The following is an 18,246-nucleotide window of genomic DNA, read 5'->3' as shown; positions in this document are numbered from 1 at the left end:
GTTGCATACCATGATGAAATTTCTCGATTATGACAGGCCTAATTTACAATTAATCTAGTCTGAGACTAGACTTAATTCATATTCATCAAACTGGGTCTTACCGCATATGATTAGAGAAATAACTCCTGTTTTTATTAAGTGAGCCGTCACTTAACTTCCTGTCATTTAAAAGTTGTATTTGAATGAGACGACTACAGTCACAGAGGGCGACTGTTGTATTTGAATGTTATATTTGAATGAGATGACTACAGTCACACAGGACGTGAGCAGCTGGGCTTCAAGTTGGAACTACAGATGGTTAAAAGGGCAAGCCAGGAAAATGCATTAATGCATTTATAATCTGTTACCTTTAATGTGTTAATAATGCGTGAGCTTTGACACAAATAATAATTATACAGCTTGACCAATAAATGGTTCTTTGCGGAGGAAACAGACTTTGTTACAGCAGAACAGCATATTACATTGCAAATATGTACTGCATGTGGTTTAATAGGTGGTGTGTGTTTGTCAGGAGAGCTCTTCTTAAAGCACCTGCCACTGTAACATTCCTTCAGGCTACTGCTGAGAGCAAGAATCCCCCCCTCATTGGTATTCACACTCATACTGTATCCGGCTGAATGGAGGCTGCCTGGGAGGCTCAAGATGTGGGAGCAATGGTGTGTGTGTGTGTGTGTGTGTGTGTGTGTGTGTGTGTGTGTGTGTGTGTGTGTGTGTGTGTGTGTATGTATTCACATGCTGTTCAGCTAAGTACTGTGAAGAGTATATTAAGCATCATATATATTCGATATACATGTATCTACTAATGTTAAACTAATTTTATTGTAGATTGATCCCAATGTAGTGCCATTATTATGCAGCATTGCATGATTACAGTGTATTGAAATTAAGAAGTTTTCGATGTATTTGTGGCTCCAGAGTGATGAACAGAGCTGTGGATGAATCCAAAATGAATGACTGAATGCATCTGAATGCCTTGTATTTGCAAAGAAGTGATCTCAAGATGGCTATTTTGATGATAAATCACTCTAAAGGTTCAAGATAATTCTATAATTTATCACTGAATAACTTCTTGTTGTTCCGGTTGAGTGTAGAGATATGGAAAGTATTGCTCTTTCCACTCTGGGGCTGTGCATGCATCTGGGTGGAAGCACAGTGAACGCCCAGGAGACGGCAGTGGTTGATGGATTCACCAGCATAATGGAGCCTCTTTTGTTTGACTTTTCGATGGAAGGAGTCTGTTAGGTCTAATATCATCGCTGTACATCCCCCCCAGCTCCAACCCCCCTGCTTTTTCCTCCTGCTGGCTCCCTGCCTGTCTGCCTGCCAAGATGGCAAATCCCACTTGGATTTGAGCGGGAGATCACCATGGCGACGGCGCTCTTGCCACACGTGCCTATAGATCCTGCTGGATAGGGGCACAGCAAGAGGTGCACTCATACGACAAGACTGCACTGTTCGGAGTGTTTCAACGCCATCCTTCGCCCCCATTCACTGCCACCAAACATCAGAGAGACAAATAGCGCACCACGGTAATGACCAGCTAAAACCCGGACCCCCGCCGAGAACGAGCTTTAGCATTAGTGCTAACGCAGCACTTAAATTAGACAGTTGTGTGGCAGTGCACAATGTACGAGTGCTGCTGGATTTTTGCGACTGCAGAAGAGTCTATTTAGAAGACCACTCTCTGTGCCGAGCGCATGTTGTGTTGTCATTTAAGCGACCTATTTTGACTATTATCTTTTTTGTCGCTGTGTAAATGATTCTCTTCTTCCAAATCTAAGGACCCCTGGAGGTTTAACCACAGTCTATTAGACGAAAAATACAAAACTCAGTGGTGGCACAAAGATGTCGCATGCCGACCCACACAGAGACAAGAGTGATTACAGAAATTGTCAGGAAAAAAGTCTTCAGCACTAACTCAGCCTCTCTGCACAAGCACAGTACTTTCAGTGCTTTTTTCTATTTTTATTCAACTAGCTTATGTGTCTGTGGAATTTCAGTTGCAGTGTGCACTGAGCAGTGTGTGTGCGTCTGTGCCTTCAAGATCGTGCGCTAATAGAACAGGGAATGTATCAGAGCCAAGACACCCTCCATGAATGAGTCATCAGCTTTAGGCATCAAGGCCAACACACACACACACACACACACACACACACTCATAGGTACACCAGACGCAGAGGCTGAAAACATCCTATAATAATTCTCTTCATGTGCAGTACTGAGCAAAAGTCAGAGACCAACATTCATTTATTTAATTTGTGGTTAAGATAGCCATTAAATATAAGTTATTCACTTTTCAGGAGGTATTCCTGAGACTAAATATGAGATAATCTACTTGCATAAGGAAGGGGAAAGGCAAAGGAAACTGAAAAGTGAAATATCAGGAGTTTCCAAAACTGGAGTCAAAAAGTATTAAAAGTTAAAGAGAAAAAAGGGCTCCTAGAAGTCCACCATAGACCACCAAAACTATCCCCATCACTTAAAGTTTTTATCTTTGAGAGAGAGGAGAAAATCAAGCTTCACTCTTGCTTCAGATCTGAAAAATCCACTGCTGTCGTTGTCCATCCATCCATTGTGAGAAGACAACTTAACACTATGGGTCTGAAAGGATGTGTAGTTGATAAGAGAGAGTTATTGATGAAAGGAAATTAACGAAAAAGGTAAAATTTGGAAATTTGCTGCTGCTGTTTTTCTCAGAAGTGGACATTTGTAAATGCATTGTTTTTGGTGACATCACAAAAACCTGAGTATTTGTAATTCGGTTTCCATACATTCTCATTGTCATTTCCAAATAGGGTAAAAAAGGAGTCACACATGTTCTTACAATGTTTTTCAGAATGCACTGAAATTAACTGATTGAACTCTTGAATACTTGAATTATGCCTGCTGGGCTGCGAGTGTAAATAGGTGTCAGTGGCTGCAGCGTTCACATTAGCAATGCCAGTCACCCTTCACATTGACGCATCTAGAGGGTCTTCTGTCCTCCTCGGTCTTGTCCTCCCAGACAGCCCTAGACATGATTGGACAGACAGGGCGTGTCTCTCTTCCTCCCTTGCTTTGCCTCTCCTCCTGTCCGTCTGTCCGTTCCTGACCGAGGCCGCAGGGGAGCGGGTTTGATTTATTTGGGGTTTAGGGAGACAGAATGAGTGGCATTTTAATGTGCTTTGGAGATGTTTGGTCACAAGTACTATTGATCACAGTGCAGTGGAGCGCTCCCTGGAGAGCGAGGAGAGGCAGGCATGGCTGTCAGTCCAGGAATGAGTTCCTGCGTCAGGCTCCAATTAATGATATGACGCCCTGGGTGGACAGGGTCAGCCCATTAAGTAATCTCCCAGTCCAGGGAGATTGAGCCTGCCAGTGGGCTGGCCTGGCTGACTGATGGACACCGGGTAATTTGGGCCTGAGACTTGGTGTGTTGGTTGGACCACAAGGGAGAAGTTGGATTAAAAGTGTTTGTGTGTGCGCTTGTGTCAAAGGTTGGGGGCGGGGGGGGGCAGTTGTTCTAAGCTCCTCCCTAATGTCCAGCATGGCCAAGTTATCAATAGTGTTAACACTGTCGATACATCATTGAAAAAACAAAAGCTTGAAACAGTTGGGGGTCTTGCTCAAGGGCACTTCAGTCACATATTGTCAGCTATGGGGATTGAACTGGCAACCTTCTGGTCATAGAGCTGGATCCCTAACCTCCAGCCCACGATGGACCCCAACTGAGCAAAAGAAAAGACGTAAAAGTACAGCAAACACTTTGGGCTGTTTAGTCATCTTCACTGTGGCAGTGTTTATCTATTAATCCCTGCTATAGCTTTAATCACATCTGAAATTTTAGTCAGAACCTGAATACAGCGTGAGAATTTTTTATCTGGACCACATTGGCTGTGTTTACATACAAAGATTTTTGCCAACCTGATTAAATACATTCTAATTATAGATTGAGTTTATCATAGTTTAATATCCTGCTACCACTGCTTCAGTGCAGGTGAGGGAGGCAGGGACTGTTGGATGAGGTACATCTTAGACTTTACTATTGATGTGAAGCAAGATAACCACTATTAACAATGGTCATTTTAATGTGTAGCAAGGACCAAGGCAGTTTAGAGCAGGCCGTTTAGTGTCCATCAGTCTAAATGCACCTAATGGACTGGCAACCATTCCACAGCGTGCAGGATTGACCTTGACAGAGTGCTGAGTTTCACCGGTGCCAGTTTCACTTTCAGCCGCCCAAAAAGCACACCTCCGCTGCCAGCCTGTGTCATGAATACACTTCAGCTGCAATCCCCCTGCCTAATGCCTTTTATTTCTTCATAGCACCCTCCAAATCTGACTAGTGAACAGAGACGAATGCTGCTGCAACGAGAATCAGGAGCTTTTCATAGCTGAATGGCTCTTAACTAGAGACTGGAAAGCCCCTGGTAGTCCAGAAAACACAGAGCCGTCCCCCATGCCAGTGCGTTTGTGTTGTATTCCACTGAAGTTGTACATTCACTAAGGGTGTTGTGCAGTTCTGAGAAATGGGTCGTTACTGACTCCCTGTGGTTCAACGAGTGAAATAGATTAATCGCCAGCAGTCAGTATTCTGACTGAATACACAGATTATCAGATTACGGCATTCACTCCTTCTGCCAGGTGGATCTATAGAATATATTTTAGTTTCAGGTGCAAGATGCAATTAATCACCCCATAATCTCCCAACTGCTATGTGGGTGTTTACCATTGGTGCCTGTGTTTTTCAGCCATGGGTAGTGGCTCTCTGCCGATGTTTACATTTATATAAGGCTTCCCGTTCATCCTTTAATCTTTGACAGAGAACAATATGGGTTTTGCTTAATCTTGGAACCTTTCATATATATATATATATACACTCACCGGCCACTTTATTAGGTACTTGCTCGTAAAAGGTTGGACCCCATTTTGCCTTCAGAACTGCCTCAATTCTTCATGGCATACTTTCAACAAGGTGTTGATTTTGGTTGGTTATTTGAGTTCCTGTTGCCTTTCTATCATCTTGAACCAGTCTGCCCATTCTCCTCTGACCTCTCACATCAACAAAGCATTTTCGTCCACACAACTGCCGCTCACTGGACATTTTCTTTTTCTGTCCATTCTCTGTAAACCCTAGAGATGTTGTGCGTGAAAATCCCAGTAGATCAGCAGTTTCTGAAAAACTCAGACCAGCCCATCTGGCACCAACAACCATGCCAGTCACTTAAATCACCTTTCTTCCCCATTCTGATGCTCTGTTTGCACTTCAGCAAGTTGTCTTGACCACCTGTACATGCCTAAATGCATTGAGTTGCGGCCACGTGATTGGCTGATTAGCTATTTGTGTTAATAAGCACTTGAACATTTGTACCTAATAAAGTGGCCGGTGAGTATATATATATATATATATATATATATATATATATATATATATATATATATATATGGAAATTATGTTTGAATGCTATTAAAATCATATTGCGTGTCCTGCTTGCATACCTAACAATGCTAGTTTTGTGTTTAATTCTAAATGTCCTTTAGAATTAAAGGTTAAAGGTGTACAGATTCGAAATGCCCACAGATGATTTTTATGGTGTGACTGATTTTAAATCAAGTACAACCCCAATTCTAATGAAGTTGGGACTTTGTGTAAAACATAAATAAAAACAGAATATGATGTTTTGTCACTTTCAACCTATATATTTAATTGAATTCACTACAAAGACAAGATATTTAATGCTCAAACGGATACACTTTATTGTTTTTTGCAAATATTCACTCATTTTGAATTTGATGCCTGCACATTCCAAAGAAGTTGGGACAGGAGCATGTTTACCACTTTGTTACATCACCTTGTAGGTGGAATTCTTTACCATTCTTGCTTGATGTACAACTTCAGTTGCTCAACAGTTCGGGGTCTCTTTTGTCATATTTTGCGCTTCATAATGCGCCCCACATTTTCAATGGGAGACAGGTCTGGACTGCAGGCAGGCCAGTCTAGTACATGCACTCTTTTACTACGAAGCCACGCTGTTGTAACACATGCAGAATGTGGCTTGGTATTGTCTTGCTGAAAAAAGCAGGGACATCCCTGAAAAAGACGTTGCTTGGATGGCAGCATATGTTGCTCCAAAACCTGTATGTACCTTTCAGCATTAATGGTGCCTTCACAGATGTGCAAGTTACCCATGCCATGGGCACTAACACACCCCCACACCATCAGAGATGCTGGCTTTTGAACTTTGCACTGATAACAATCTGGACAGTCCTTTTCCTCTTTGGCCTGGAGGACACGACGTCCATGATTTCCAAAAACAATTTGAAATGTGGACTCATCAGACCACAGGACACTTTTCCACTTTGTGTCAGTCCATCTCAGATGAGCTCAGGCCCAGAGAAGCCGGCGGCGTTTCTGGGTGTTGTTGATATGTGGCTTTCGCTTTGCATGGCAGAGATTTAACTTGCACTTGTAGATGGAGCGACGAACTGTGTTCACTGACAGTGGTTTTCTGAAGTGTTCCTGAGCCCATGTGGTAATATCCATTACAGAATGATGTCGGTTTTTAATGCAGTGCTGCCTGAGGGATCGAAGGTCATGGGCATTCAATGTTGGTTTTCTGCCTTGCCACTTACTTGCAGAGATTTCTCCAGATTCTCTGTATCTTTTGATGAAATTTATGTTTTACACAACGTCCCAACTTCATTGGAATTGGGGTTGTATATTTAGTGAAGCATATAGGAATAACATACCCTTTTATATATAGTTTCCCCTTTCAGAGGGCCATAAGTAATTATACCATAGCAAACGATCACACAGACCATTGTAGCACACATTAGAGTAGAAATTCATGAACAAAAAAACACTAAATAGATCAATAAGACCACTCCCTCGGATGGGTTTACCATAATACATAGTCCAGTCAAAAGACCAGCTGACAATTTCTGTAATATCATGATACAAAGCTTACCAGCTAATCTGTGAAACTTGGTGGCATTGATATGTGTGGGTCTTAGTATAAGCCGTTAGGATAGTGCTTTTTGTTGTAGCAGGACAATGACACAATACATGCTACTAAAGCAGCTATGGACTTTTTTGGGCCATAAAAAAGTGAAATTTTCGAGTAAATAACCTGAGCTTAAATTTCAGTGAGTGTGTATTTCATTTACTGAAGACAAGTCTGAAGGCAAATAGCCTATTATGCAAGCAGGAACAGCATTACTGTAGAAGAGCATCAACATGGAAGAGCACCAATATCTTGTTATGTCTGTGGGTCACTAACTTTTATATTATACAATTATACAATTATAAATAACAAGCTTATTTAAGAAATTTGAATTTGTGTTATCACAGATAGTCCCATGGAATTTGGTGGGCATGTATTACATACTAAAGCTTATTATTCAGTAACTACAGGGACTTCAGTGTAAACTGGTGGAGGTATTCTTAAGTTATAGTATTACGCAGTGGACAAAATCAGTGGACCTTGGCCTTTTAAGGGGTTAAAAGAGCTCTATTTCCTATTTGTTTTAACCAATTTAGTCATTAATGCCCCTGAAAACCTTTAACATTCGGTGCTTTAACCTCATTGTTATTGTTTCATTTTGAATCCAATGTGTCCAAGAAAACAAAAATGCACTATTCATTCTTACTTATTGCCTACACTGTAGATTTGGGCAATATGACAATACTTTATCATGAATAAATTGCATCACAATGTCCAATATTTAACATATTGTGGACATTGTCAGTACATACAGAACACCAAACTGTGTGTGTGATTACAAAGAGAGCATAATTAGTCCTGTTGGATTTAGTGCAGGACAGTATGAGAATCCTTCAAAAAACTGCATATTGTGATGTATCGAGAAATGTCTTAAAATATTGTGATGTATTTTTGCCATTTCACCCACACTTACTGCACTGTATGTAACCTCTTGTATTAAAACTAGTTAGTGTTGAGGAGTTGGTACTAAGGCCAGTCACTGATGGCTTTGTTTTAATGTCACAAAAAACATTTATAACTTTTAATATGGCGCACACTCTGCAGAATTTTGGCTAGCTTCTAAAAATAGCCTATTGCGAGCTTGAATGACATGCTGTGTTGTGCATGCGCAGGGGCTGCACAGAGACCAGGGGAGAAACAGCTGAATTGAAGCAGGCCAGCTTTTTAATTGGCTCTCTCTTATCTCTCCCCATGCAGTGTGTACGGCTGCCCTCTGGCCAAGAAGAGGAAAACACACGACAGGCAGCCCCTCGAGCCAGCGGCCAAAAGAAAGGCCTTTCTAACACACACTGAGCTGCAGCCCATGGAGGACTGCTACGAGGCTGAGGCGGTCGAGGACGAGATGGATGAGAAAGAAGAAGAGGAAGAGGAAGAGGAGGAGGAAGAGGAGGAAGCGGCAGAGGAAGAGGAAGAGGAGGAGGAGGAAGAAGAAGAGGAGGAGGAAGAAGGAGAAGGTGAGGAGGAAGTGGAGGAAGAGTATACGGACAATGAGGAACAAGTGGAGCAAGAGGAAGGAGAGGTGGAGAATGGAGAGGAGGAAGAGGCGGAGCAGGAAGAAGAGGAAGTGGTGGAGGATGAGGAGGGAGAGGAAGGTGAGGGGGAGGATGAAGAAGAGGAAGACGATGAGAAGGGAGAGGAAGAAGACGACGAAGAAGAGCATCAGCACATTCAGGATCAAGGTGAGAGGGCAAATCTTTTCTGTTTTCCATCTAGCATGTAAACATTTCATAGCTACTCCAGAAAAGTTGTTTCTTAAGATACATGACATCATTTAAGCTGTTGTGCTTTTTCTCGTTTTTGGCTCACAACAATTACTTTATATGTGACTATGCTCTTTATGAGTAAGAACAAAGTGGAGTTAAATGAAACCGAAGTTAAATAGTGGGCATTGTCCTCCAGAAAAGGACCAGAGGGAGGGGGAATTGGCAGCTCAAGTTCTTTGGAGGAAGGTCACCGTAATTTGAGGTGCAGTTGGATGTTTGTACTGCAACCTTCAGTGTGGTCTCAGTATCAGGCTAAAAACAGCCCCTTCAAAACATTGCCTCCGCTCCTCCACATACTCGCTATCTTGCTGATGCCCAGTTTAGTCAGACTCTTTGTTCTACAAGTAGCCGCAGGTTGTACCAATACGCTGTACTATAATTTACTATGCTATACCATACTGCATGCGGACATTATATTCAGTTGGCAGCCCATGAGATTTATTATATATATATATATATATATATATATATATATATATATATATATATATATATATATATATATATATATATATATATTCTTTATTATATATATATATATATTCAAACTCCATAAGTGTTAATATAATTAATTAATTAGTTATATAAATTAAAATTGAGTATTAGCATCTTATGGTAAACCCTCTTTCTTTTGCAGACCTGCTGGTTGTTTGCTATGACTTTTCAACAGTATAATCTGTCATTATGACACATATCATCTTTGGCTGCGTCTGTGATTGATATGTTTTTATTCCATGACAGCTCTTTGGTCCTCATAATGACAGACAACAGTCTCCAGATGCAAATGCTTCAAATAGAATCAACTCTAGACCTTTTATAGCTCTCCTGTGCATGAACTAATGATGCAGTGACACACAGCTGGCCAGGACATAAGCACCCAACTGTCCTGTTAGTTTCGTCCAAATAAAATGGTGGGATTTGGCATGATTTGGGCATGTAATTTGTATGATTTGCCCCATGAAAATACCTGAAAATGGAAGTAACTTAGCCACATTCATCATTTTGACTTTCATTTATTTGTTTTACTGTCCAGTTGTTTATGGGCTGTATTTAGGTTTTTAAACAACAGTGTATTAGTTTAAATAGGCTCAACAGAAGCTTCTGTGCATCTCATACTTTGTACATGGAAAGCTCCACAGCCCAGAGCATTGCAGTCTTATAAGCTGCATTTTAAACTCGCTGCAGAATTACATTAGTAGCTTGCTGGTCTGACTGCTATGACAGCATGCTCGTGGTCATAATGTCTGAGGTTCTGTGCGAGTGGGTGGGTTTCCCAGTGCTCTGCTGGAATGAGATTAGTTAAGTAATGTCTCAGCTCTCTCACACACTTTGAAGACCTGGCTGGACAGTACTTAGCCTTGGTCCACCCTGTACCAATCAGATCTGACAGCGCCTTCAAATTAAATTACGAATGGTGATTCTAAGGTGGTTGACTTTAACTCTTCATGATGTGCTCTGTTTTCACACAGAGATGGCAGATCCTGTGTGCTAATGAATAAATGTTGAGAAGAAAGGAGAATGAAGCAACAAGTAAAAACTACAAAAAACAAAAACTGAGAAGGTCTTTTTAAGCAATAGAGTACTCTGAGAAATGGACGAGACTGTACTGTCCTATATATAGTGCATGCAAACTTTAAAGCCAGGCCTGGGAGTCGATCCAAGAAAGAGTCAGGTCTCTGAATGAGAGTCAACTCGATTCCACATAGAGGCATGGAAGTTTATCCACATTCACAATCACATGGAAAATGAGATATTCTGCCATCACTGTATAGACAGCCTGTTAGGAAAGTACATCCTTCCATAAGATTGGCTGCTGTGGACAAAAAGGAAAACAAAGTCAAATTCAATTTTTAATTAAAAAAATGGCTTAAAATCTACTTCGCCGTTGCTGAAATATCTACCAACCCAGCACAGGAAAATAGGGTAAAGTTTGACTAGCCCTCAATGTCAGCTAAATTAATCTAGCTAGCATTAGCTCACGAAATTATCTTGCTGGGGTCTAAAACAGGGTTATTTGAAGCCGGACCTCACTTGCAGTGTCTGGTACTGGATTTTATAATCACTTCTAGGTATGACAGTAGGTGGCCAATCAGTTCCCTTGTCATTCATAACATCAGTCATAATCTGTCTTATGTACTTAATGGGCCAAGATCCTACATTTTTCTTGTATTTAATTTATCCCCTTGAGGTTCACATATTACAATATTCATGTATGATACTTGCACCAAAAGTCGTAATTAATTCTTTTTTATTACTCAATTTCCAACCTCTCTTTATCCCTTAGAATGAAAGCTGTTGCTGTTACTGTACCTTTAAAACTAACTACATGTAAATGAGCTATTTTCTGATAAAAAATTAAAGAATGCAATCTGAGCTGAAACACTCCCGAGAACCTCAATTTGACTGAGCGGAGCTGCTCTGTTATAAGCCGAATAGGTGTGTTCTCCTGGCATCAGAGAAACAACGAGTTCAAAACAGACTGTTTTTGCAGTTTAGTTTCCAAATATTAACTGTATAGATTGGAAAGTGAATGGAATGTTTTGTAACTTTGACAGTGTTTATGTAATATTTTAAACTCATTTAAACTCCCCATTTTTTAAACTTCAAAAAAGTGAAGGAAATTCACTTGTTGAACAATCAAAATATCTGGCTTTGTTGGTAGCTGTCCGACCAACATGGTGGAGGAATCTGAATTCAGATGCTGTAGACAAGCATATTATTTCATTAAGAAAACGCATGACATTACACAGCACATATAAAGCCTGCACAGCACACATGTTTGTCCCAAACACACGTTTGCACCTGGCACCCACATTCTGAACATTGTTAAGGTCTCCAAAGTGTGGCCTTTGAGGAGGACAGCAGGGCTTAATGTACCATTTGCACGGCTCATAGAAAGTTTGTAGATTTCTTTGATGATTACAGATTTCTCAACTGGCCTTTTGCTCAACTGAGGCCTCTTTCGCCTATTACACTTCCAAACTGTGGAACTAAAGTCCACCTTGTTTTAGACAGTCAAAGCTCAGTGCACACCTTTAAGAAACATTTGAAAATTTCTCTTTAACTGAGTGTTTATTTATCTTTTTAATTTGTCTCATTGTCTTAGATGATTTGACATGAGTACTCATAGTTTGGTCTGTTACTGTTAAGCTTTATCAGATGTCTGTAAAACACTTTGAGCTGCCACCGATATCAAGACATTATTATCACTATTATTATTATTATTATTATTATTATTATTAATAGTAGTAGTAGTACTACTGGTAGTAGACATTGCCATCAACAGACAGGAGAGCAAAGAACCTTTTATCAAAGCCTTCCATTCACTGCCTTATTGCCATCTAATGGCAGGAGGACAGAACGCCGTCTTTCTTTCAAAACACGCGCTCCCAAGGAGAAGTGGCAAAAGATCCCAATCTCTCAGATGTAACTGAAGTGGCATTGTTATCATGTTCAATGGCATGCACATTGTAGCATTGCTAATCCGGCCAATTCAGCGTCGCTGTGCCCCCTCCCCCATTCAATCTGTTTCACTTCCCAGTCTCCTTTGTGTACCTTGATTGCTCTTCAAATTGCTTTTCCATGCCACATTTAAATCAGACGAAAATAAAACCCTCGGCTCTGACCTGAAGTAGGTCTTACTGTGGAAAAACACACTTGTGACTCCACCAGGAGCCTCAATGTCCAAAGCAGCTTTTATGACACACATTAATTTCCTGCATTATTCCTTTAGACATCTCTGCCTTGCAAATCGCACGGTATGCCTTGACATGAATGTTGACGCTATGAACAGTCCTTGAAGCACATTCTGATAACCGGTTTGTGGGAATGTATGATTCAGGTGTATTCTCAGTTGATATGCTCACTTCTTCCATGACATCAAGATCACACTTATTATCTTGAATCTTCAAAAGCTATTTTCTGTCACCCGCTGGGCTACAGGAGGTAAATGTGAGTGTGATGCAGGTAATGTGCTCTTGACAGTTCAGGGTGCAGATGTGAAAGGGAAGGTAGCAGTGAGGCTTGTGAATAAAAGTCTGAGACGACTGACAAAAGTGCTTTAGTAAGCTTTTGCAGTTTGCCTGCTTTAATTAATCCATAAAAAGGACTGTTAGAGATTGTATTGATTAGTATAAATGAATAGAATGAAACGAAAGGATTTTGGTGACATAATGTCGCGTAAAGCTCACGGACTGGAATAATTAAACAGGCTATGTTGAGTCATTACTCATAAATTCAACATGCAATCTTGAAGAAGCTACTGAAGATTTCTAACAAAAACTATCATTTGAACATACCTTTATGTTTTCGTGTGCAAGTTGTGTTGGGTGAATTTTCTAAGTGAAAATAAGTTAACACATAGTCACACACGTCAAAACATTTTAATGCTCAATTACGGTTAATTTGATACATTTACAGTTTGGCACCCTTGCCAAAACTGTAAATTTATCAAAACATAAAATGCAGCCTGTGCAATGGTTTTGGCACATTTTATACTTTATATTGTGTTTTTTCCCAGGATGTTGGACGCAAATGTATAGAAATTGTGCACCTAAATTTGCAGATAAATGCTGTATTTAAGTTTGTTCACTGTAAAGAATGTGTTACTTAACTGGAGTTATTCAAAATTTTGCGTATGACTGTATACAAGGCTGCCGAATGAGTAAAATAAATACAATTAACTGCATTATTTTGTGTAATCACAGTTAATCTCATTTGTCTTCCATAAAGTGAACAGTTTCCAAATTTTATTACCAGTTTCTGATGCATGTTCTAACAAATGAGTGATTATAGTCTTTTACTTTAGCTTGTGGATTCTTGTCACAGTGGAGGCTCTCAAGGGGAAGTGGAGCTTTGCACTTTGCTGTTGCTTTGTTAGTATGTTGCTTATTGATTTATCCATAGGTATCCCTTGAGCACTGTCCAGCACAGTGTGCCAAAAGTATTTAAAAGCTGTATTTCAAAGAGAGGACTGCAGTCACAGATTCTGCCATAGCAAAATGCAGTACATGAGCAGCTGGGTTTCAGCCTGCATTACTATGCATGATTTGAATGGTCAAACTAGGAAAATACATTAATGAAATTAAACGAGTGGCAGTAATAATTTTTCATTGTCAGTATAGCCATATGAAGGGTTATAGATCTAAATATATAGGCAGTGTTTACTAACCCCAAGAACTGAACATCAAATTTTTTCCTTTTTCACAGAAGGCAACCAGATCAATGGCGAGTACACTAAACCTAGTCCTACAGTGGAGAAGGACGACAACAACAACGATGAATACGACAACTATGATGAGCTGGTGGCCAAGTCTCTGCTCAACCTGGGCAAGATTGCTGAGGACGCTGCCTACCGGGCCATGACAGAGTCCGAGATGAACAGCAACTCGTCCAACAGTGCTGAGGAAGAAGAAGAAGAGGAGGAGGAAGAAGAGGATGATGAGGAAGAAGAGGAAGAATATGATGAAGATTATGAAGGTGAGGATGGCTCTAAGAAAGATGAGCTGAGCCTGGATGTGGACAGTGATGTGGTGAAGGAGACGGTTGACTCTCTGAAGCTGCTGGCTCAGGGTCATGGAGCTGTGCTCTCTGACAACCTTGATGACAGGAGCTATCAGGAAGATATCAAAAATGAAGACTTGAACATGAATGGTCTTGGTGGATATGGGTGTAATGGCAACACTAGCAGTTGTGCACAAAGCAAGCTTGCCAGCAATGGCCAGACAGTTGAAGAGAGTGATGAGGAGGTATGCCTGAGCAGTCTAGAGTGTTTACGCAACCAATGCTTTGACCTGGCACGCAAATTGAGCGAAACAAAGCCAGCTGAGCGCCTCAACCACAACCAGGAGAGCCACCAGCTGCACCATGACACCCTGGTACACCAGGGGGGCTATGGAGACTGTCAGGAGCAGCAGAACACTGAGGAACGACGTGTCTTGGAGCGCAACTACTCAGACATGGTGAACCTGATGAAGCTGGAGGAGCAGCTCAGCCCTCGTTCCAAAACCTTGTCCAGTTGTGCCCGGGAGTATGAGAGCTACCATGATCGTGATGAGGACACTACCTCCATTGCCTCGGACCGCTCCGAGGAAGTGTTTGACATGACCAAGGGCAATCTGTCACTCCTGGAGAAGGCCATAGCACTGGAGTCTGAGCGGGCCAAGGCCATGAGAGATAAGATGGCCTCGGAGGCGGCCAGGAGGGACAGACTGCAGCTCCATGAGGAGAACCATGGCCTGAGGCTCAGCTGTGCAGAGGAGCGCAAAGCAAGGCTACATCATGACAGCCTTAAGAAGCCCTACTATCATAAAGGTGGGTGAGCATTCTCTTACTATGGTCTTGTGACACTGACTATGGAACGACTGATGTTTTTGGATGATACTTGATGATTGACCTTAAAAATAAAGGTGCCAAAAAGGTTCTTTTCCATAGAGGAACTACTTTTGGTTTCCTATATAATCTTTCAGTATCATTTCACTGATTGTAAGTGAATTTCTGAAAAGTTGGTGAAAGAAAATACAAATAAATCAGTGTTTCTGTTCACTATGGTTATGTGCAAATTCTTGAAAATGACGTGACATGCTCACAATGTGTGGTATATACAATGCAGATTTGACCCTTTTATTAGCTCTCTGTAGAGCAGTTGTGACAGCTCTCTGTCCGCTGTACATTGCTGCAGCCTAGACTGTTCAGAAATACTGAGCAGAGCAGGCAGTGGCCTATTTAATGAGGGCTGAAGTTGTTGTCCCACTTTGCCTTTTCCCATCAAAACCCTAGGAATGTTACCAGAGAAAACATTTCTGATTGGACCCATTCCTGCCAAATCATCACTTATTTGAAACATCTGCTTCCATCATCATTTCTGGATTCGTCTTTTTTAGATAACAAATTATCCACTTTATCCATTTTTTGTGATACGTATTATTATTTTTCCAGTTGCCTGGTTTTTCCATACTTTTTTTTATTTCCATATTTTGTATTTTCAAAATTCTCAGAAAAGAGGTGGAAGAAAATTCATTACTTATTACTTGACTTCTACATTACTCTTTAAAAACCTTTCAAATCGGTACCAACTGGAAAGTACAATTCAGAACCATTAGCCAACTGTGTTTGCACACAGGGGAATTAGACCTCCACATTTAACCCATCCGTGCATTGAAACACCCATACACATGCACACTAGTGAACGCACACACTAGGGGGGCAGTGAGCACACTTGCCTAGAGTGGTTGGTAGTCCTATCCATGGCACCTGGGGAGCAGTTTTGGGTTAGGTTCCTTGCTCAAGGGCACTTCAATCACGTACTGTCGGCCAAGAGGATCGAACCAGTGACCTTCAGGTCACAAGGTGGGTTCCCTAACCTCCAGCCCATGACTGCCCCTAAACCCAGCAGCTCATTTCAGTTCAAAATATATTTAGAAAGAAATAGCCAATTACATTGTCATTGTCATTATCTCTGCCTTTAAACAGGAGACAGCTTGGTTATGCTTAATTGTGCTTGATTAAAATTTTGAAAAACTCATGCTGTTAGTCCTTGACCACCTAGAAACTATCTAGTAGAAATGGTCTAAAAAGAAATACAGTCTTCATAAATAAACTGTAAAGCTTATAGAGCTGTTGCTGAATACAGGTCTATGTAGGTGATACTCTTCAGTCTGGGAATTTTTATCCATCAGTTTCATTATAGCATGATGAGCTACTTTGACAGGATAATCTATATAGAGGAAAAAAAGAGCATTGCGCATAATTAATATTGCTCTGTTAGAGACATATAACTACTGCAAGTAATGTCATGCTTATAAGATCAGTCATTACAAGAATCCATCCATCCATCCATTTTCTAAGCCGCTTCTCCCTCAGGGTACAAGAATTTAAACTGTAAAGCATTACACTATTTTGTCAAAGGAAAATAGTAATCACATCACTGTAATGTGTAACTTTGTACCACCATCGCCATGTGAGTAAGATATGCTTGTGTGAAGAACTTTTTTAAAGAAATCAAATCTCTATACAATTAAATATTTAAGCACTGTTAAGCTTGCAGTTCAGTGCCGTCAAAAGAAACCTTGCAGGTCTATTTATTTTGGTTTTTGATATTTTTACCATTTGAAAACAACAGCCACTCTTAACAATATGAATGTCTCTTGACAAACAGAGATGGCTACAATCTGATACAAGGTATCGGTATAAAGTCGATATGAGCAGAAATGCTGGATCAGACATTGGAGGGAAAAAAAGATTTAATCTGATTCAATCTTGCAACAAATCCAGTAGCATATACTGAGTAGCAAGTCGTGATGTCATGTTGTTTGCTGTGTAGTATTTCAAGCATGATAGTGTCTTTTAGATGCTCATCTTAAATCAAGTGCTTCAATTAGTAATAGGTCATTTTAAAATGTTGTAGTTTGTAAAGAAAAAACATTGGATAGGTATTAGCCAATACTCAAGATTCCGATATTGGTATTGTATCAGGAAAGAAAAAGTGGTATCATGCTATCTCAAATGATGTATAGACTAATGGATATTAAGGAGTGGAAATTAAACCTTTCAAAAGTGTCCCTTGTTATATCAAAGAAATGTTCAGAGCTTGTTTTTTCCTTCTCTTCCTTTTACCTCTACCCCCTTTTCATTTTCTAATGACAGCAGAGAATTGCTAGGCCTTGAATAGTACTAGAATGTTGCAGTAGTGCAAATAGATACATTTAGAACACCCTTGGAGCAACATACTGTAAGATGTAGCATCATATGTTGGTGCTCTATAGAGTACATAAGGCTTCTGTAAAATAATACTCTGTAGCTGAAGTGTAGTGCACAATTTGCTGTTGTACATTCTCTCGCTCACATGCACATGGGGGACCTCGCTGTGACCCTGGGACAAGCTTTCTCAACCAATTTGAACATTCCCATCCCTGCGGTGCAGGCAGTGGTGGCTTATGTTGTTCAAATAGGCCAGCATGGCCACATCAGAGCCTGGGCCTGTCAGGCATAAGTAATGGCAATCTTCACGGGCTGGGAGGACAGCAGATCTCTTCCCTGGGTTGTAGCCTGTGCTCAATCTAGCTATTTATAAATCCAGAGAAGGATTCTGCTAGGAAATATTCTGTAGCTTTAATGCTAGAGAACAAGCACACAGTGAAGGACCTGAAATAGCGTACACCAAATTAGCCTGTGCAGCGTCAACAGGGTAGATTTAGTGAAAGCTACTGCTAAAGCCTGTGAAAACTGATCACAGCAGAAATGTTCTTGCAGATCATCATCTATTTGAGTGAATGTAATAGTGACTGTAACATATGAAATATAATTATTTATGTACAGGATCTTAGTTTTCAAAGTAGTTTTTCAAGTAGATCAAACTCTGGAGACGACAAGCTAAAATGTAGCTAAATGCATGTCCAAAGCCATGCTAATGTCATACAGACATTTGCAGGCAGATAATTCCTCCTTTATGATCATTTTGCCAGCTTAACATCACTTATTTTATACACAGGCATCATGGTAGA

The 18,246-nt window shown here is 40.6% G+C and overlaps 1 protein-coding gene across 12 annotated transcripts in view; it reads left to right on the top strand.

Annotated features, from left to right (window-relative positions):
* myt1lb (myelin transcription factor 1-like, b) overlaps positions 1-18,246 on the top strand; it is a 131,922-nt gene that overhangs the window by 63,878 nt on the left and 49,798 nt on the right. For all 12 annotated transcript variants that reach the window (XM_017690797.2, XM_037542123.1, XM_017690802.2 and 9 more), the window contains 2 exons: positions 8,181-8,662; positions 13,955-15,058. In XM_017690797.2, the coding sequence (XP_017546286.1) occupies positions 8,181-8,662; positions 13,955-15,058 (1,586 nt within the window). The remainder of the gene's footprint in view (positions 1-8,180; positions 8,663-13,954; positions 15,059-18,246) is intronic.

Source organism: Pygocentrus nattereri, chromosome 10 (genome assembly GCF_015220715.1).
Source record: "Pygocentrus nattereri isolate fPygNat1 chromosome 10, fPygNat1.pri, whole genome shotgun sequence".
Taxonomy (NCBI): domain Eukaryota; kingdom Metazoa; phylum Chordata; class Actinopteri; order Characiformes; family Serrasalmidae; genus Pygocentrus; species Pygocentrus nattereri.
This window is presented reverse-complemented; position numbering and strand designations above follow the sequence as displayed.